The 21,091-nt window shown below is 35.0% G+C and overlaps 4 protein-coding genes across 9 annotated transcripts; 3 read left to right on the forward strand and 1 right to left on the reverse strand.

Moving 5' to 3' along the window:
• Window positions 1-471: 471 nt before the first annotated feature.
• LOC107646637 (uncharacterized) lies at window positions 472-1,812 on the reverse strand. Its single transcript, XM_016350811.2, has 4 exons — window positions 1,314-1,812; window positions 1,207-1,220; window positions 977-1,119; window positions 472-847 (listed from the first exon to the last, which is right to left on the reverse strand). The coding sequence occupies exons 1-4, from the start codon at window positions 1,810-1,812 to the stop codon at window positions 472-474; spliced, it is 1,032 nt and encodes a 343-aa protein (XP_016206297.2).
• Window positions 1,813-4,704: 2,892 nt separating this feature from the next.
• Window positions 4,705-9,791, forward strand: LOC107646126 (two-component response regulator-like APRR9). Of its 6 annotated transcripts, none has more exons than XM_016350319.3 (9): window positions 4,705-5,208; window positions 5,356-5,613; window positions 6,334-6,495; window positions 6,584-6,714; window positions 6,847-6,996; window positions 7,315-7,426; window positions 7,510-7,915; window positions 8,379-9,175; window positions 9,344-9,791. In XM_016350319.3, the coding sequence occupies exons 2-9, from the start codon at window positions 5,436-5,438 to the stop codon at window positions 9,385-9,387; spliced, it is 1,980 nt and encodes a 659-aa protein (XP_016205805.1). In that variant the 5' UTR covers window positions 4,705-5,208; window positions 5,356-5,435; the 3' UTR covers window positions 9,388-9,791. The 6 variants fall into 6 exon arrangements, with proteins under 6 accessions (XP_016205805.1, XP_016205806.1, XP_016205803.1 ...); XM_016350320.3 differs by having other exon boundaries at window positions 8,379-9,157; XM_016350317.3 differs by having other exon boundaries at window positions 8,379-9,141.
• Window positions 9,792-10,648: 857 nt separating this feature from the next.
• On the forward strand, window positions 10,649-11,886 carry LOC107646127 (Late embryogenesis abundant (LEA) hydroxyproline-rich glycoprotein family). Its single transcript, XM_016350321.3, has one exon. It carries the CDS (start codon window positions 10,960-10,962, stop codon window positions 11,713-11,715), a length of 756 nt encoding a protein of 251 aa, XP_016205807.1. The 5' UTR covers window positions 10,649-10,959; the 3' UTR covers window positions 11,716-11,886.
• A 6,590-nt stretch (window positions 11,887-18,476) lies between these two features.
• LOC107648070 (metal tolerance protein 1) lies at window positions 18,477-20,525 on the forward strand. The gene is made up of 2 exons (XM_016352086.3): window positions 18,477-18,768; window positions 19,102-20,525. The coding sequence occupies exon 2, from the start codon at window positions 19,175-19,177 to the stop codon at window positions 20,240-20,242; it is 1,068 nt and encodes a 355-aa protein (XP_016207572.1). The 5' UTR covers window positions 18,477-18,768; window positions 19,102-19,174; the 3' UTR covers window positions 20,243-20,525.
• The last annotated feature ends 566 nt before the right edge of the window (window positions 20,526-21,091 follow it).

A 21,091-nucleotide genomic window follows, 5' to 3' on the forward strand; every position in this document is an offset into this window, starting at 1 on the left:
GGGCAATGAGAAAATAGATGTTGTGTACTTTATATTTCATTTCACTTTTCTATGTATGAATTAACTTAATTATATATCAAGTACGATTTATGTAGTGCTCACATTAGACTGAGATATAGCAGCAAATTACTATTTTTGCGAGAACCGTTTTTTGCTGGTACAGTTTTTACAGCACAACCAACCGACCAGATGATCGGTCTCTGGTTAAACCGATTGAACTGACCGGTCCGGTTCGGTTTTCATAACAATGCTAAACTCACATTTGCCATTGAATAGATTGATACATAAATCTAAATTCACATTTCAAACAACATAATATATAATTCTAAATACACGCATATCTTAGAGTAGATTCATATAAGATATAAGGTTTCAAATATCCTAATATATATAGTTCTACTGAGCATTATCCCCGCCACTTGCACCAACTGACTGACGACATCTACTACAATTGTGTCCCTCGGCCCCACATTACCTACATCGCCTTGGACGACGCAGCATTCGCGTGTCCATCTCGTTCAAGAAGCGCATCATCCTGGGGCGACCTTTCGTTACGCGCTGGAGGTACGGATTCGGTACGAATCGCGGCCCGTTGTATGCAGGCCACGTAGTTGGGTTCCCCAGTGGCCTAAACCTAGCTCGGTAAACCCGTCGAACTTGGTCCATCTTATACACATCATGAACGTACACTTGCCAATCCAATCTTTGATTTGCACAATATGCAAACACATGCCGACACGGAATCCGGTTCACCTGGAACTCACCACAGTCACATCGGTGCCGACGAAGGTCAACGGCATACTCCAACCCACTTGGCATCTCACGCACTTCAAAGACCTCATTCTGCCTGTCGAAGCAATTAACCTAGATGTTCCCTGATGCAAGTTGGTTTGCATGCAATTTTGAGGTCACAAGTTCAGAAAAAATATGACCAGCACTAATCCGAGCCTCCGCCTCAGATCTTTTTCTAGTGAACAACTCATTAAGCCTGTAGAATGTTGCTTTGACAAGTGCAGTGATGGGGAGATTGCGTGCACCCTTCAAGACTGAGTTGATGCATTCTACTAAATTCGTCGTCATGTGACCCCATCGGTAGCCACCATCAAATGCTAATGCATACTGTTCCCGGGGGATTCGATTTAACCAGTTAGTGTAAGTCTCACCCCGTTCTCATAACCGCTGATAATGCACTTCGTACTCGCGCACCGTCCTCGAATACCCTGCATAATGGCGACCAATAAAAAATAAATGGGTTACGAAACACTTATTGAAGGTATCCCTTTTGATAACAAACTTTGAAATACACAATTTACCTATATTAATGACAAGTTTTTGTAGGTACGGTGCTTTGAATTTTCTCAGTAAATTTGACTCTATATGCCTGATGCAAAACATGTGGAAAGCTCGAGGAGGTGACCATGCTCCGTTACTGCGAACCACAGCTGCATTGATGGATTCGTGTCGGTCGGATATCAGCCCTACACCATCCCGAGTCACAACATGTTGTCGCATGTTACTAAGGAAAAAGTGCCACGCATCAGAAGTCTCTCCCTCCACAATAGCAAATGAAATTGGGACGATATTGTTGTTACCATCCTGTGACACTGCCACTAACAAACAACCCTTATACTTTCCGTACAAGTGAGTCCCATCCACCTGGACAACTGGCTTACAATGTCTAAATGCTCTAATGCAGGGGTAATAACTCCAAAAGACTCGATGCAACACCCGGATATCATTTACCAAGGCATCGCCTTGGTATGCAGGCATAGTCTCAAAATGGACGATAACTGATGGCTCCTTATGACACATGGCCTTAAACCAAATCGGCAAAGCTTCGTAAGATGCTTCCTAACCTCCAAATATTTTTTCTACTGACTTTTGCTTAGCCAACCATGCTTTCCGATAACTGACAGTGTAATTGAACTTCGATTGCACTTCTGCAATAACTGATTTTACCTTTAAGGAGGGGTCAGCCTCAACCAACGGCTTTATTGCTTCTGCAATTGTGTTAGAATCCAGCTTCAAATGATCCTGAGAAATGGTGGCTTTGGTACAAGTGTGACTACCATTATACCTCCTAATAATCCAATAGTACTTTCTGCTGATCATGCTAACCCTGATAAGCCAATCACACCCATCCCCTTACTGTGTACACTTGGCATAAAAGGTCATCGGCTCTGACTCATACACCCGATAGTTTACACTTCTCCAGATGGCATACTCTTTCATCGCCCTAATAACAGCTTCCCTTGAACTGAATTCTATCCCCACAGCAAATTCACCATCTGCAACAAGAGGGACTTCTGCCATGACGGCAGCCATACGAAAATTTAATAACCGAAATTAAAGGTAAGTCAAACACTCAATACATTTATGGTCATATTATTAAACTCTACATCAGGTTATTATCTCAATCTTAACAAAATAATAAATAAAATACATAAATACATAAATAAATATTGTTTAACAAATAGTAAATAATATTTAACTACATCAATGACTAACCAAAAATTTTTATTGCCCTACATTTAACTACATAAACACCTGCACAAGTGCTAATTGAATATATTCTCACATGTCACTTAACTATTTGCTCCATTAATAACTAACATACAATATTATTATTCTACACTTAACTTATTCAACACATAAACAAATGCTAATTAAATATACTTTCACATGTCACTTAACTATTTGCTCTATCACTGAATATAATTTATTACGGAATTCTAATTCGTCTTATAATAATAGGCAATTACGTACCGGCGCTCATGTAATCTGAAAATTCCGGAGCATGCATGGCTTCCAAATCCAACACTCGCATGAAAGATGGCTCCTCGAACAGCACTTCATTTGCTAGTGCATTTGCCACGTCTGTCACATTTGGAGCCGTGGTGCCATCACCTTGATCTTCATCTCCATTTGGATCCACAGCTTCATAATTGCTTTCGAACTCTTCCTCACTGTCACTATTGTAATCTTCTCGTATAATATTTCAGTCAGCCTCAGATTGTTCGAATTCAATGTACAGCTCGATGAACGACATCTGGCCACGACTTTCAATATACATTGAAAACATCTCTTGCATACTCGCTTCATCGGTTATATATTTGGTTTGAAATTGAACGAATCCACCAAATACTGTGATGGGATATCTGTATAAAATACATGATATATTCCTTGACATCGCAGAATCTATCTTCTCATATATGACACCTTTCAGCTCTTCAAATGAGATTGTGAAGGGAATAACAACATCTAATGGATTTTCACAAATAAATTTTACTCCTTCAAATATTTCTAACAAAATCTGACTAAAATAATATACTCTTAAAAGAACTCTATCATTCATTTTCCTCAACAACCTAAACAAAAACAGAACCCTCACAATCAATTTTTTTTAACCTCATAAGAAAGAAAAAGAACCAGAAGAAGTATAAAAACACAGAAGAACACACGGTGTGGGGAAGAAGACGCTCTCTGCCTTATCTATGAGTTACACATTTTTATATACATATAACCCCACAGATCGGACCCTACGAGTTGTTCAAATTCGTTCAAAAAATTCTTATAATAATCAAATCGGACCCTACGATTTGATTTTCCTATTTATTAAAAAAAAAAACAAAACGGACGGTTCGAATTGCACCATCTAAAATTCAAATTTTCCCTTCTAAAAAATCGGACCGTCCGATTTGCACCATATATTTTATTCATAGCAATTCGTATGGTCCGAATTGCTCCTGTCTAATGTCACATAAAGCTGCCCCACATTATGGTGAAGCACACCATACCCCATAATAGATGACTACACACTCATATTTTCCATTACCATAAAAATCAGCCTTTTAAAAATGTGAAAATTTTCTGAAAAGAAAAAGTGATATATAAAATAACATTGATTGATAGAACCGTCATTAAAGCAACTGAGATTGTTCATTACAATCACCTTGAGAACACTACTTAATTTAGGCATTAGAGTATTTTCGCATATTGCCCTTTTAGCCTAATATCAACGTTGCTCAAATAATCAAATTAAAATCTTTGAATTTATCAGCTCGTAACCTCTGCAAAAAGATACGAACAATAGTCATTAAGTTAATATATGTACGACTAAAAAATATAAGGATGTTTTTAATATCCAAACTGTTTTTTACCTAACAATTTGTCTGGTTCATAAACCTTAACGGGACCACTTCAATTGTTCAAAAGTATAAGTGGAGTCAATTTCAACAGAAATAGATGATCGGTGTTACCGATGTCGTACAATTTAAACTTGTAGTGGAGCAACGAAAATAGAAAACGTGAGAAAGAAAAACGAGTGGTGGAAAGGAAATCGAAAGCGAAAGAAAAATAAATATTGATAATCAATAAAATGAACAGGATGCACACTGCACCGGGGCTGCTGGCTAGTGGCTGCTGAGAACGAGACAGTAATTCGGAAGAACCACACAACTTTCTGGAAGGTTCCATTCGGCGTCCCACGTGTCTGAGTCCCTACCACATGATTTCTCACAATCCAAAAGAAAGTGTGGTGGCACGGCGCTTACGTGGCATTCTTACCCCAAAAATATCTCTCTTCACCTAGCACCGAAATTACTTTATTATATCCTCACATTATTGTATTCTTCTGGTTCGTATGGTCTAAAAAATTGAAGTGTAGGTATTGATAAACAAACCTATGACATATGTTTATTATAACGAATGAAAAGATAAAATAAAATAAAATAATGAATGGAGCATATTGGAAGCTTGGTAAATTGGGAAGAATAAAATAGTGCGGGAAAAGAAGAGAAGGTGGGAGAGAGTGACACGTGCGGAGAGGGTGGAGCCCATGGATGTGAATGAAAAAATCAGGAAGGAATGGTGGAGAAGAAGGCACGTCAGCGGACAGCCCCCAATGGCGGCCCACGTTTTGATTCAACAAGAACAAAGCGGGTGGATGGATGGAGTGACTCACAAGTAAGAAAAGAAAAAAGGAAAGATATTTGTTGTGATTTTCGCGGTGCTAAACCAACGCTGTGGTGTCTCGTCCACTCTAACTGTGTTGTGTTGAACTCTCTCTCTCTCTCTCTCTCTCTCTCTCGTTTTGCCTCCACTCGATTTGGCGGACTTTTCAGATATTTTCACGTCTCTTGCTCTACAGCTACACAAACTCCTCAACACTTGAGAAAATTAAAGCCTCTAAATTAATTTAAGGATGAGGTTCATTTTCCTTTCATCCTCCTCCTTCGTCTTCTTCAGCTGCTCCTGCTTCTTTTACTTTCTGCTTTTGTCTCTGTCTTTGTCTTTTAGGGTTTTTCTGTTTGATGCGGATTTTGTTTCTTTGGTCTCTGAATTTGACCATGGCAGCACGCTGTTTGAGAATGGATGAATGACGTGTCACTGGCGTTGAGTGCTGACAAGGGAAGTTGAATTTGAAGCTGATTCAGATGCAAATGCAGGAGGAGCAGATCAAGAAGCTGAAGGACGAGAATGCGCCACCGGGGGACGTGGTGGTTAGGTGGGAGAGGTTTCTCCCTCGGATGGCGCTCAGAGTGTTGCTTGTTGAAGCCGATGATTCTACTCGCCAGATCATATCCGCCCTTCTCCGAAAATGCAGTTACAAAGGTACTTCTTCTTCCTACTTAAATCCTGTTCTAAATTACTCCATCCTTTTACCTGTATTTATTTATTATGATCATAATTTGACTCCCTAAACTATTAAAGGAGATATTTAAGGATCTGAGATGGTATCAACTTCAACTTCATTTTCAGCACTCTTGTATGCTCCAAGAAAAATTATACTCAAACTAATAGAAATAAAAAGAGGAAAAGTAAAATTAAGCACATAAGGCTTTGAATCATGCATCCCTAACACGATCAAGTCAATTCTAGAGTCAGGAATAAAGACAATTCTTTCATTAGTGAGGGAACGAATCAGTGCTGTGGGTCAATTCATCTATGGATCCACCGATCCACTGTCTTCCTTAGCTTTATGGTTACACTTGCATCTTTTAATCTGATTATTCGGTTCCCATATATCCATAGCTTGTTGGCTGAGGGATGGATTGGTTTATCTTGTTATGAGGAAATCAATTTCTAAAATGCTCAATGGATCGAGCGTCTGGCTTTAAAAGCTTTATCTGAGTGCTACATAAACTAATCAAAACTCAATGTGTTGATAAACATAATTCTTACAAACTTCAATCATACAGAGAGTAGTTTCATGTTGTATTCTAAATTTGTAGGCACCAGTAATGCTATATCCTTCAAGCTTCAGCGTTGAAGTTGTATGTTTTCCTTTAAGTATAACACACAGGATCTTCTAATTTTAGTTTTCACATACAGTTGCTGCAGTTCCTGATGGCCTAAAGGCATGGGAGACATTGAAGAGCAAAGCACCTGAGATTGATCTTATATTAACAGAAGTGGAGTTGCCGTCAATATCTGGATTTTCACTTCTCACGTTGATAATGGAGCATGACATCTGCAAAACCATTCCTGTCATAAGTATGTTGTCGTCATACGTTACTAAATCTTGTTTAATTCAACTGGATAGTGATCTCAGGTGTATTTTCTATTTCTCATTGTTTTGCAGTGATGTCTACTAATGATTCAATTAGCATGGTATTCAAATGCATGCTGAAAGGTGCGGCTGATTTTCTTATAAAACCCATTCGAAGGAATGAGCTACGGAACTTATGGCAGCACGTATGGAGAAGGCATGCTGTATGTTAAATTCTTCGATATTCTTCTAGCAACATTTTGTGCATATCTTATCTTTTATTGGGGGCTTAGTAAATCGACTTTTATTTGCTTAATTTTTTCCCTCTAATTTCAATCATTAATTTATTTATTCAGATTAGCCGGTCCCATCAGAGTTTAACATTGCCGCAGAATAAATTTGAAGTTGCTGCAGAAAACAATGCTACGAGCAATAATTCTAGTGGTTCTGTGGCTTCCCCACAGAAAAATAAAGAGTACAGTGGTGAGAAAGCAAGTGATGCTCAAGTAAGTGTTCCCTTATCCCCCTATAGTTTTCAATGTGTTAGGAAACTGTGAAACCACCCCCCTTTTCCCCTTGTCCCTCCTTTTTTTTTTTATATTTTAAATGGGATAAAACTGCTTTTGACTCTTAACCATGCTAATTATATACCTGAAGTTCTATTAGACTTGTGCAATGCATATATGAAGCTATCACAGCTCAATGAAATTTCCCTTCTAGAGTAGGCTGGCTTCATGAAATTGCATGTACTGTCAAGTTTTGTGCAGAGCACTTGTGCTTCACCGTTATTGGAAGCTGAGAATGCATCTATGAAAAATATGCAGGTTACGTCCCCGTTGAAAAGTTCCTCGAAGTTGATTGATATTGACACAGTGAAGCATGAAGAGGCTACCAAATTTGAAAGGGAATCAGCTACGCACTATAGTGAATCCGGTGGTTTGTAATTTTCTTGTATTGTCCACTTTTGTTCAAATTTTTGCCCTCATTTTCTGATATTTTATAGTTCATATTTATTGCAGAGAAATCAAATATGTTTGTATCCGATGCTACAAGGTGCTACAAAACTCTTAATGCGACAGGTGTAAGGCTAGATCAAGGCTTTGATTGTGATGAAACAGAAAATGAAGATGAAGTTTTAAGAACAGAATTAAGCAAAGCCCATCCTCATATTAATACCGAGATCAACAAATGCAATGATACACTGGTAGAACCTTCTACAGGGGCAATTGACTTGATTGCTACATTTGAGAATTCTCCAAAGAGCACGGGTGAAATTTGTAGTTTCAATGCTGACAACGCATTCAAGTCAGTTTTTGATACACAATTGGGACTTTCTTTAAGAAGAGATTCTCCTAGTAGCTCATGTAAGCCTGCACTGGAAGAAAGGAAAATATTGAACCATTCAACTGCATCGGCCTTTTCTTGGTGAGTATGTTATTTGCCTGTGATTTTGAGTACGTGACTGAAATCAAATAACTAAGAGAGACTTAATAATTCTTCTTTTTTATTTATGTATTGGGTGCTAGCAAAGAAACAAATTTTATTAAGAAAAGAAAAATGAAGTTTATATGGTGGATAGGACAAACATCTTTGAGAGCATGGATTTATAGTCGAAGCTCACAAATGATGGTAATTTTTGCCATGCTTTAGAGAGATAGTAGTAATAGGGGTGTGCTTTATCCTCAGCAACTTGAAGAATTGTTTGAATTAACTAAATTTGAATGCCTTGATTTATTATTTGCAAACTGTACATGATTGAATTTTTGTAACCCAAAATATAGTATTCCCTTAGATTCCGGAGCATGTGTCCCATTCATCTGTTGGAACAAAATAGTAAAGTACATTATAGAATTTCTAATAAAATGTGTGATACAATACCCATGTGCAGGTATAGCAGCAGTAAGTTGTTGCAGCCCCTTTTCCCATCTCAATCAATTACTTCTGCTAAACTATCAAGTGTCAGTTGTAATTCTCATGAATCCCATAAGTCATCTGAAAATACACATACTCATCATCAGCACGGTGATAAAATTCAAGATAAACAGAACATGACCACTTTGGTCACTCAGACTGGCCAAATTGAACCAAAATCACCAAACAATGAACTTGGATTCTCTTGTGCTACTGGTGTTTCTTCTGATCATAACTCTATGAGGCATGCCAATGCTTTCCCTCGTATGCCCTGTGCACAATCAGCTGTGCATCCCATATGGACTCCGAAACCAGTGTCCAAGAAAGAAAATTCTCCATTTCCCACTAGTGCTGCTTCTCATTCCAACCCTGAAACTGACAATTCAGAATGTCATCAATGCTCGGATGATGCCACCTACACTTCTGATCAAAATGGAAATGATCAAAGCAAGTTGGATTGTGTTAGGCATGACTCTGTTGCTGCTGGTGGTCAGAGTGCAAGTACTAGTTTTTACCTTGAAAATCATAATAGCAGCGGTGCATATGGAAGCATAGGCAGCGGAAGTGATGCAAATGCTACTTCAGCTGTTGTAACTAAGAACAACCCTGAAAGTTTTGCTGATAGTAGTCAACATAGTCATGATGGATTCAGAGGGACAGATTCTCATCGGAGCAGCCAAAGAGAAGCAGCTCTAACAAAGTTTCGGCTGAAGAGGAAGGAGAGATGCTACGAGAAGAAGGTACTGCAACCATGCTGTGAGTGCAGTTGTAGCCGTATGTTCTTGAGATCACCATACATTAGCATTTCAAACTGACGTTATTTTATCATTGATGCAATCAATTGTTTGAGCTAGTTTTGAACTTCCAATTGAATGTTTTTCACTTTTCACTAAATGCCATAGATGCAAACTTTTCTGATGCTTATTGCTCATTTTTGTGTAGGTTCGATATCAGAGCCGGAAAAGACTGGCAGAGCAGCGCCCTAGGGTGAAAGGGCAGTTCGTTCGCCAGGTGCAAAATGATCATCCAGTAGCAGGTGTAGGTGGCTCCTGAAATTTGTTCGTTTTAAAGTTACCTTCATTATTGACTTCAAATACTGATTTGCCTCAAGAAGGGTTAACTGTAGGTTGATAAAGTTCGTGTCTTGTGTATCCTGTTTGATATTAGCATTCTTAGTGGTTTCTTCTTGCTTGTTACATTGACTTCCTATTAGATATTTAGGATTGTAATTATTTAGTGGTATTGATCTAAAGTTTTGGTTTGGTTATTGTTGGATGAAGAATTAGGCTGTAGTTGTATAGGTAGTATGCTTCTGTATGAATAGGTTGAAACCTTATGCCTCGGCAAGCGTTCAGTCGTATAATGGTATAATCATATCTTTTCAAACTCATTTCTCTTATTTTTCCCATCAAATTTAACGTAAATATTTTGATTGCTGGAGATACATTAGCATTCATCACATGCAGCAGTAAGAAGTTTGGGCGTATTGAAGAGTTGGATGAGTTTTGTTTAGCAATAATATTACTGACGTGTAGAAATTGTATGCGATATATGGTTACCACCTGTGGGATGCAGAGCATGTTAGGGAGCTGTTGGATCTGACGACGCATGCCAAACGGAAACGGGTGTATCATTGAAGTGAAAACACATAAGCACTTGAAACTGTTCATTTTTCCAAACGTCGAAGCTTATCCCCTTGTCGGTGAAAGGGCCTAAAAACAGCCACATCGCCTTCTTTGGCTCTTTTTTCCATCCCAGCTCGTCCACTTCCGCTTTTGTTTCTTTTTTAATAATACAAATAGTACACGTCTACCTATTTGCTTCATATCTTATCTTATGGTTCTTAAATGGAGAGAAAAAAAATAGTAATTCTTGATGTTTATAAACACAATAAAAATGGACGTACTTAAGCAGACGGTGACCTGGTCTTTTAATTTTCAGCTGTGGGCCTTGACTAAGGAGCATAAAATAAAGGAGTCAAAAGTCAGTTGTGAAAGTAAAAAAAAAAAGCCAGTTGTGACACTACTTAGTACTTACAACTCAAGTGAAGAAATTAAAAATTTAAAATAATGACTACAAATACATTTAGTACGTATTGGTTTCTACATTTTTCTGAATTCATGATAAATTTTCATCCCACGTTAATAATGCTCTACATTTTTGCATTTCACTAGGAGACTAATAAAAGCAAAATAAGAAAAAGAAAATAGAATAAATGAGCGAGGTAAAACGGTAAAACATAGAAAGCAGCAAGACATAAGTCCTAATTCTTTTTCACACGGTCTGAGGTTAAAGGAGTGATCACTGCTGGCTGGAACATTGATCTAAATTAGAAGGATAAACTGGGGTCTAGGGTCATGCACTTTAATTCCAAAGTGATTCAATTCCCATTTCCACCCTCCTTTAGTCCTTTTATAACTTTTTTTGTGGTCCATTAAGTCCTGCTGGAGCCAAAGCTTGACTTTCCTCTCCACACTTCTCTTTCTCGTTGTATGTCTTTGTCAAACTTGGTATTCATTCATTTTTTCTTTAACTAGAGACAGCACGCACTCACTCCCATGGCAGCAGAAGAGTGCCGCCCTCCTCCAACTCGAGCACCAACCCCTCCACCCCCACAGCTACCTCCACAGCCACAGCCACAGCCACCGTACCAACATCACCATCTTCCTCCTCTCAAAGACACCGAACAAGACTACTACACGGACAAACCCCCCATGGGGTCTCCCCACAAGAACGATTCTTCAGCCGCCAAACGCTCTATGTGCGCCTTCCTCACCATCTTCCTCCTCCTTGCTGGCATCACTCTCCTCGTTCTCTGGCTCGTCTACCGTCCCTACAAACCCCGCTTCAAAGTGGTGGGCGCCGCCATCTACTCCCTCAACACAACCACCCCGCCATTCATGTCCACCACCATGCAGTTCACCCTCCTCATTCGGAACCCAAACAGGCGCGTCTCCCTCTACCTGGACAGGTTCTCCGCCTTCGTGTCCTACAGGAACCAGGCCATCACGCAGCAGGTCATGCTGCCCCCCCTCCACCAGGACAAGCACAGCACCGTCTCTGTGGCCCCCGTCATCGGAGGCACCCCGGTTCCCGTCTCTGCGGAGGTTTCCAATGGTCTAATGGTGGACCAGGCATATGGAGTTGTGGGCCTGAGAGTGGTGCTCCTTGGCAGGCTGAGGTGGAAGGCTGGTGCCATTAAGACCGCTCACTACGGCCTCTATGTGAGGTGCGACCTTGTCATGGGTTTGAAGAAAGGCTTTGTTGGTCAGGTTCCTCTTCTTGGTGCTCCACCTTGCCATGTCGATGTCTGAACAACTAGCCGCTATACAATATGCCATGCAATGCCCTCCTCTTTCGACTTTTTTTAACTGTAATAAAGTTAGTTTTATATATGTCTTATTTCTCTTCTTCCTGTTCTTTCAGTTCTTTTGTTATTTCTTTCCCAACCAGAAATTATTATAGAGATAAACAGTTTGTGAGAATTTCTTGGTTACTGTCTTGTGTGCACTTCAAGCTAAGCTAAGGTAAAGTAAGGTCATTTTATGAATTTAGATAAACTAAACCGGAATATATAATTAATGACGAGACTCTGTTTCTTCTTCTTTCTGCTAATCCAAACTCTTTTGGTTCTGTGAATGACGTAGAATTTCGAATGTAATTTAGTAATTTAGTTGTCTGCTTGGACCGTTGTCAGACGAGAATAAAAAATTGCAAGTTTGAACGCATGGCACTTATTGATGCAGCAAATGACTTTATCATTCTCCTCTAAAAGTATAAAGTGCTATGCTTTTGTAAAGCCAAAGGGATTCATGCCTAACAATATATGCCATTTCGGCTCCTATCTTTATATCTTTCAATTGGAAAGATGAACTTTATCTTGTATGGTAAGAAACGGAATAAATGTAGGGTATAAATTTTTCTTCCGGACTTATTTGCATTTGTAGAACTAAGAAAAGAGAAAGGAGTGGGGGGAAATAATTTTAAGAAAAGTATAAGTAACCAACAAAATTTTTGAACAATGTGTAAATAATGTGAATTAATAGGGTTAAAAGGGTAAATTTGATTAGTAGCATTAAATTAGAATGTAGTGTATTTTTATTTAATTGGTAGTTGTTCTTATTCAAAATTTTCATTGTTTCCTTAGCACTCTCCATAATTTTATCTCTTTTGTTAATCGTTTGTCTTAATAAAAATAGTTAGAATTTATTTTATTTAATATTTATTAATTATTTTTATAATTTTTTTTTGTTTTTGATTATTTTTTTGTTATTAAATATTTTTTATAATTTTTGTTATTATAATTGACATTTATGACTCGAGTTTAAATGTTATTTCTGTAATTTGATGTTTGATAACTGGTTAGTGCATAATTTAATTTTACTACTAGTAGTGAATTAGGAAAATGAAAATGGTTAGTAAACAAAAAATTAGTTAAAAATAATTAAAATTTTTATAATATTATTAAAATTAATAAATATAAAATAAAATAAAATTAAAATTGTTTTATTTTTCTAATATTACCGCTATCAAAAAATGTGCTTGATTTTTTAGATGCGGTTGGTCCTAGTTAAGACAAGGGAGTGACAAGTGCTGTCTTGGAAATTGGAATGGGTCCACAAATATATATAGGAGATAATCATATTACGGACAAAGAATAAAATTATTAGAGGCAGAATGATGGGCATCGCATCCATGAAATTCGTCACTATCGGATGTTGATTTTGAATGCGAAGCTTGTGCTCAGGGTATCGGGTTCCTGCATTTGTTATGTTAGTGGAATAACGAAGAAGCTGCCTAATATAATAAGTAAGATTGTAAGAATAAGGTTCGCTTTTGGAAAATTCCAAAAGTTATTTTTTTTTTTTAGTTTTTGACTTATAAAAAGTTATATTAATAGTGTTTGGTATAATTTTTTAGATAAATTTTTAATTTTTTAAAAAATTATTTAAGAGTTTTTGAAGAAATTAAAAAATGTGATTTCTCTTATTTTTAAAAGTTATTTTATTACTTCTATTTAATGCACAACTTTAAAACAAGGACTTTTATAATAACTTTTTAAATACAAAATAACTTATTTAAAAATTATTATAATAAAAGTCTTTATATTTTAAACTCTTTTTTCAAAAGAACTTATTTAAAAAGTTTAACCAAACTAGCCCTAAGTGAGTTAGCTTTTGACAAGTCCTTCAAAACCCTAAAAACCCTAACCATTGGGTAAAGTTAATGGAATCACTTTTGGATGTGAACTACTGTGAATAGGACTTGCAATGAATAGAGTAGGTAGAGTTTGGACTCTATCCTAACTCTACCTGCAGGTTGAGAATCTCTCAATCCTAACTCTACCTACACCCTAAAGTTCTAAACCCTATCCTATTCTATTCTATCCGTAGAAATATCAATTTTTTTTAAAGTAAATATAAAATTCAATCATTTTTAATTTTATACATATTAATAACATAAAAAATAAAAAATTAGTGCTTTAAATTACTAAATTAACTAACTAGTTTAGTGATTGTTTACTTATTATAAGTCATTACATAAAAAAGATTGTGGGTTCAACTCTCACTTCCTTAATAAAATATATGTTATATATGAGGTGCGGGTAGAATAGAATAGGGTACACCTTCTACCCTAACTGTGAAGGCTAAAATGTATTAACATTAGTTTATTGCTCACAAGTTATAGCACTGAATTAGAGGGACATTAACATAGAAAAATGTTATATCTATTATCTTTTTATGTATTTTTTTATATTTTTTTATGTTAAAAGTTATTTATAAGAAATGAAAAAAGTTAAAATATTTTTTTTATATATCTAAAAAAATCTACAAAAGAAAATATGTACATAAAGCTGTGCAAACATTAACATAAATAATTTGCAACAGCAAATCATGGTGTGAAAGTCATTAAAAGAAGGCAGAATGTGGTGGCAAAACAGAAACTTAGATTGAATTGAGAATAGGCCTCAAGTTTATTAGATGGGCTCTATTATTCCAATAAAGTCTGGGCCGTGGTATCAAGGGAATAAAGTTCACAGCACCACAACAACCAAATAAAAAAAAAAATTAACCAACTTGGATTAGTTGAGTGGTTAGTTTACTCATCCGCTTAAACAAGTGTCGATGGTTTAAATCTTGCCTTATGTACACAGTAATCCATTGGCTAGCGACAAATCTTTAAATAAAGTTCAGATCCACAATAAATTAATCCTTGATCTATCAGGCTGAGGGATTAAAGTTGAATATGCGCTTGCTAGAATTCTTTTTAGAGTAAAACCCCTCCCCGGTCCTTAACCATTTACGAAATTGACCTGGCGCCCCCTCACCATTGGAAATTAACAACGCGGTCCTTAACCATTCTCTCCGTGTGACCAAAAGGACCCTCTTACCGGTACTTCCGGTTAAGAAGGACCTTTCGGTCACACGGAAAGAATGGTTAAGGACCGCGTTGTTATTTTCTAATGGTGAGGGGACCGGGGAGGGATTTTACTTAAAATTAGAAAATAAATAAAAAAAAGCATTGTTTTAAGTTTTGCATCTAATGCATTCTCCCATATTTTACATGTGGAGGTAGAGCAAACAACGTTAAATTTAATAGATAGTACGAAATCATTAACAACAAGACTTAACACAAAAGTGATAATTATTTGGGTTGATTAAGCATTATTATGTCTTGGATTTAGGGTTTTAAGAACGACATGTATGTTCTATATTGTTGAACTTAAAAAAAAAAGTTAGTTCAAGAGTATTATTTCATACACCTTTTCCTAAAAAAATTAAACTGCTTTTTTTATTAGTGGAATTAAATTCATCAACCATAATTTTAATAGTAGGGTTACACGTAGAGAATAAATATTCTTTTTAGATTTTTAGAAGTGATATTTGTTTTATCCAAATGTTCGTAATATGACGAATTAATTTTAATTTAATTTTACGTATTTTAATTTTGTTTATTTAGTTACTAATTTAAATTTTATGTCAGAGGATTTAGAGTTTTCTTTATTTAACCTAAAGTTGAGTGAGTTTTTTCGATTTAATTTTCAAATCAGTGAACAAATTATATTGAGGTATTTCTTTCTTGTTGCATCAAGAAATTGAATACAAAAAGAATCAGTTAATTTTTTATTCAATTTCTTGATGCAACAAGAAAGAAATACCTCAATCTAATTTGTTCACTGGTTTAGAAATTAAATCGAAGAAACTCACTCAACTTTAGGTTAAATAAAGAAAACTCTAAACCCTCTGACATAAAATTCCAATTAGTAACTAAATAAACAAAATTTAAATACGTAAAATTAAATTAAAATTAATTCGTCATATCACGAACATTTGAATGAAACAAATATCACTTCTAAAAATCTAAAAAGAATATTTAGTCTCTACGTGCAACCCTACTATTAAAATATTTAGTCCCTAACTATCTAGAAAAGGACCTGGTGTCCTCTGACCATTAGAAAATAATAATACGGTCCTTATCCATTTTCTCGTGTGACAGGAAGGACCCTCTTGCCGGTTTTCGGGTAAAAAGTAACCGGAAGTACCGGTAAGAGGGTCCTTTTGGTCACACGGAGAGAATGGTTAAGGACCGCGTTGTTAATTTCCAATGATAAGGGGGCGCCAGGTCAATTTCATAAATAGTTAGGGACCGGAGAAGGGTTTTACTCTTCTTTTTATTACTATTTATGATTATAGATTATAACTACCAAACTAACTCAAGACCCAACAAAAAAAATTACCAAATTAATTTGAATTGTTGAATATCTCTTTTCCACTCACGCAAGTGTCTGATTCAAATCTTGCTTTATGTATACAATAATTCATTAGTAAATAATAAATTTTTAAATGTAATTTAAATTTGCAACAGATTAATTGTTGGTCTATTAGATTAAAAGATTTTGTGGGCAGTAAAAAAAATATTATAGCTACCACATTAATTAGAGAAAATATTTGGCAGAAATTATTTTTAATATGAAGATAAAAATAATATTTTGGTTGAATATTGATATTTAAAGTGTATTCAGTATTGTAAATGTGCAGAAAATAAGGATACAACATGCAAGGAGGTGTTGTTACAGCTTGACATGTGTTATACACACCGTGCATATTAACTTGTAAAATTTACCCACCTATAATTACACTAAATAATCCTATTTTGAATAAAAACCCTAATATTTTTTTGGACAAATCATAATAATAAGTCAAGGGGAGCAAAATTTTATACTAATAAGTCAAAACGAAAACTGCTTCATGAATCCACCAATACACGTTTATATGTAGTTCGAACCAACTAAATTCGAACTCCATTTCTACATAATTAGAACCAGCTAGGTTCGAAATTATATACAAATACACGCACACACTAATTCGAACCAGCTAGGTTCGAATTACACACAGTAATTTGTGATCTATCAATTCGAATTCCATACAATACTCTTTTGTCCATTTTTAATAGCTCATGAATATTTTTTAATAAATTTTTTTAAATTATATTACAAAAAATATTTTATCCTATGCAAAATAATTTAAAAAAATGGCTTAAAAAATGTTAGGAGTACTATAAAAATTTGTAATGTTCTAATAACTTAGGTAAATACATGCATGTACTCAAATTTTAAATAAAATACTTTACATAGTCAATAATAATTTAGAAATGAAAGAAAATATTTTATTCCATACAAAATAATTAAAAAATATATTTTATTCTAATACAAAATAATTTTTAAAAAATGGCTTAAAAGATGTTATGAGTACTATAAAAATTTGTAATATTTTAGTGATTTAGGTAAATATATAATAAAAATATTTTTTTTAATTTCTAAATTATTATTGATTATGTAGAGTATTTCTTTAATGTCATAAGTCATTAGGATATTACAAATTTTTATAGTACTCCTAAATTATATGGTGATTCGAATTATACTCTACATAAAAATTTATAATATCTTAATGACTTAGGACATTAAAGAAATACTCTACATAGTTAATAATAATTTAGAAATTAAAAAAAAATATTTTTATCATGTATTTACCTAAATCACTATAATATTACAAACTTTTATAGTACTCATAACATCTTTTAAGCTATTTTTTTAAAATTATTTTGTATTAGAATAAAATATATTTTTTAGGTATTTTGTATGGAATAAAATATTTTCTTTCATTTCTAAATTATTATTGACTATGTAGTGTATTTTATTTAAAATTTGAGTACATGCATGTATTTACCTAAGTTATTAGAACATTACAAATTTTTATAGTGCTCCTAACAGTTTTGTAGCCATTTTTTTAAATTGTTTTGCATAGGATAAAATATTTTTTGTAGTATAATTTAAATAAATTTATTAAAAAAATTTATTAAAAAATATTCATGAGCTATTAAAAATGGACAAAAGAGTATTGTATGGAATTCGAATTGATAGATCACAAATATTTTAAAGAAGTCTCATAATTAAATATTTTGTTAACTTTTTTTAATGTATGAAATAAAATATATATTTTTTTAATTTTTAAATTATTAATTTTTTAATAAATTTTTTTAATAAACTATTAATTTCGTGGGTGTAGGAATTACTGTGTTTAATTCGAACCTAACTGGTTCGAATTAGCGTGTGTTTGTGTATAATTCAAACCCATCTGGTCCGAATTAGTGTGTGCGTATGTTTGTGTATAATTCGAACCCAACTAATTCAAATTATATAGAAATGAAGTTCAAATTTAGCTGATTCGAACTACATATAATATAAATGAAACAGTTTTTGTCTTGGCTGATTGGTGTAAAATTTTGCTCCCTTGACTTATTATTATAATTTGCCCTATTTTTTTCATATAAAAAAAATTAGACATATTTTGGAGTAGGAAAACTTGGAGCGAACAAGTGGAGATTCACGTGTTTTGGGAAATTGACAACAGTCATTCAATCTGGTTCGGAGTTGTGAAGTCAAAAGAGTGAACATCCTTCAATGGACCACCAGTTACCAGTCCCAACTACATAGCATATTAACAGTGTCTTTCTTGTTTCTATAAATAAATCGCTAAACAAATTAAGCAGACGCCATTTCTTAATCTGTCTCATTCATTCCTTTTGCCTTCTTCTCCTCCTTTTCTGTCTTCTCTCTTACGGGTTTTCACTTTTGATTAAAAAAAAAAATTCTTGGTCCCTTTTCCTTACCTGGGTTACTGGGTATAATAACCAAATAATGGGAATCGTATATTCCCCAATGATGGGAAGAGAACCTGTGTCCAGTGCTACTGCTACGCTCTGATTTTTCTTATTTCTTGTCTCTTTGCCAACCGTTGTGAATTGGCAATGCTTGAACCTAGGTCCCTGTCTTGAAGAACCAAGCTCAAGCTGAAGCTCAAATCCTTGTAAGTTCCAGTAGCAAAGTAGCAGTGGATACAGGAACTTCTTTTTCATCACTATCAATTAATCAATAAATATATCAGCCAAACCAAACTTCTGTGCTTGCTGTTTTGTTTGAGGTATTCTCTTATGATGAGAGAAAACGTCACAATCTACTAGGCTGGAAAGGGCTTATAGGAGGTTGTTTTATTTTTTTATAAGAAAAAAATGTTGTCAACAGAACAGGACTTGCATAAATTTCCATAATACAGTGTTTATTGTTGCCTAGCCTTATGATTTTGACGGATCATCAGTGTCATAATGTGCAGTCATTTGATTCTTATTGTATCTTTTTATAGGGTATTTATTCACTTGGAGACTCAAAATTTATAGTCATATTCATTCACACACACACACACCTCATCAGCACCTATGGAAGCACAAAGCCCTCGCCATTCACAAGTCATTGAAATCAGTGGAGATCTTCCTGACTTAGGAAGGAGGAACGGAGGAGTAAGTAGAAAAATTTGTGGGGAAGCAGCATGTGGGTTCTCTAAGGATTCCGAAGAGAGATCAGCTTCGATGCGAAAGCTTTTAATAGCAGTGGTGCTTTGTGTTATTTTCATGAGCGTTGAAGTAGTTGGAGGGATCAAAGCAAATAGTCTGGCAATATTAACTGATGCAGCACATTTGCTTTCAGATGTTGCAGCATTCGCAATCTCTTTGTTTTCTTTATGGGCTGCTGGATGGGAATCCAATCCTCGCCAATCATACGGGTTTTTCAGGATAGAGATTCTCGGTGCTCTGCTTTCTATCCAGTTGATATGGTTGCTTGCTGGGATTCTAGTGTATGAAGCCATTCAGAGAATTATTTCAGGGACTCGTGAGGTCAATGGCTTCTTAATGTTCCTTGTTGCTGCATTTGGTTTAGTTGTTAACATCATTATGGCTTTCTTATTGGGTCATGATCACGGCCATAGCCACAACCATGCACATGGTAGTGATCATGATCATCATGGCACAAAACACACAAAAAAGGATTCTACACCGCTTCTTGGGGAATCCAAAAATGTGAATGTGCAGGGGGCTTATCTGCATGTACTTGGAGATTCTATCCAGAGTGTGGGGGTAATGATTGGTGGAGCAATCATATGGTGGAAGCCGGAGTGGCAAATAGTTGACTTAATTTGCACTCTAGTATTTTCGGTAATTGTTTTGGGGACAACTATAAACATGCTGAGGAACATTCTGGAAGTTCTGATGGAGAGCACGCCGCGTGAAATAGACGCGGCGGAGGTCCAAAGGGGGCTGCTGGAGATGGAAGAAGTGTTGGCTGTTCATGAGTTGCATATTTGGGCCATCACTGTTGGGAAGGTTTTGCTGGCTTGCCATGTTATAGTTAGGCCAGAAGTGAATGCAGACATAGTGCTGGACAAGGTTATTGACTATATCACAAGAGTTTATAATATTAGTCATGTCACTATACAGATAGAGCGCTAGACGCTAGTTCTCTCTATCATAATAATTTTTCTAGTAATCTTTATAGATATGATTGTACTCGTGGGAAACAGAAAGAGAGTACCTAGATACCTGCCATGGTATTCTGTTTTGGAGTTTGTACTTGTCAAAATTTGTGTTACGGCAGTGTCATGGGACCACTCTTTGAAAGTTAATGCAAAATTGGTACGTACTTGGAGTGTCACGGACTTACAGTCCATGTGTAGTCAAAAATGTAAATTCACCTATGGGTAAATAAGTGATCACAGAAGAGTAACTTATTTCTGTCTATTCCCTCCAAAATTTATCACTTTACCACTTCTTTTAAAACAATTACATCAAAATTAATTACTAATATAAAATATATATTAAAATACATAATTTATATTAAAAATAAATTAAATAATATATATTTGTATCAAGATAATAAACTCGTAGTTTTTATTTTAACTCGGTCGACTATGATAAAATCGTAATTCGTAAAATCATAAGACGAAACGTAAACATAACTCGTAAATTATAAAAAAATATAAAAATATGTAAAAAAGATTAACGAATAAAATGAATTTTATAACTAATTCTTAAATTAATTTTAACAAAAAATAATTTAATAATTCATATATATATATATATATATATATATATATATATATATATATATGCCATAAGCCCAAAACACCACTTGGACTTGGACAAAAAAATTTGACTAGGCTCATCTAACTAAAAGCAGTAAAACAAATAGTAAATAAAGGATATAAAAAAAATCAATAGGAGATATTCATAAAAAAAACCGATTTCAAAAAGAAAAGAACGAGGAAAAAAAGTTTAAAGTTTTCAAAAGAAAAATAAAAT

Source organism: Arachis ipaensis, chromosome B6, assembly GCF_059453495.1.
Source record: "Arachis ipaensis isolate K30076 ecotype BB chromosome B6, ASM5945349v1, whole genome shotgun sequence".
Lineage (NCBI taxonomy): Eukaryota > Viridiplantae > Streptophyta > Magnoliopsida > Fabales > Fabaceae > Arachis > Arachis ipaensis.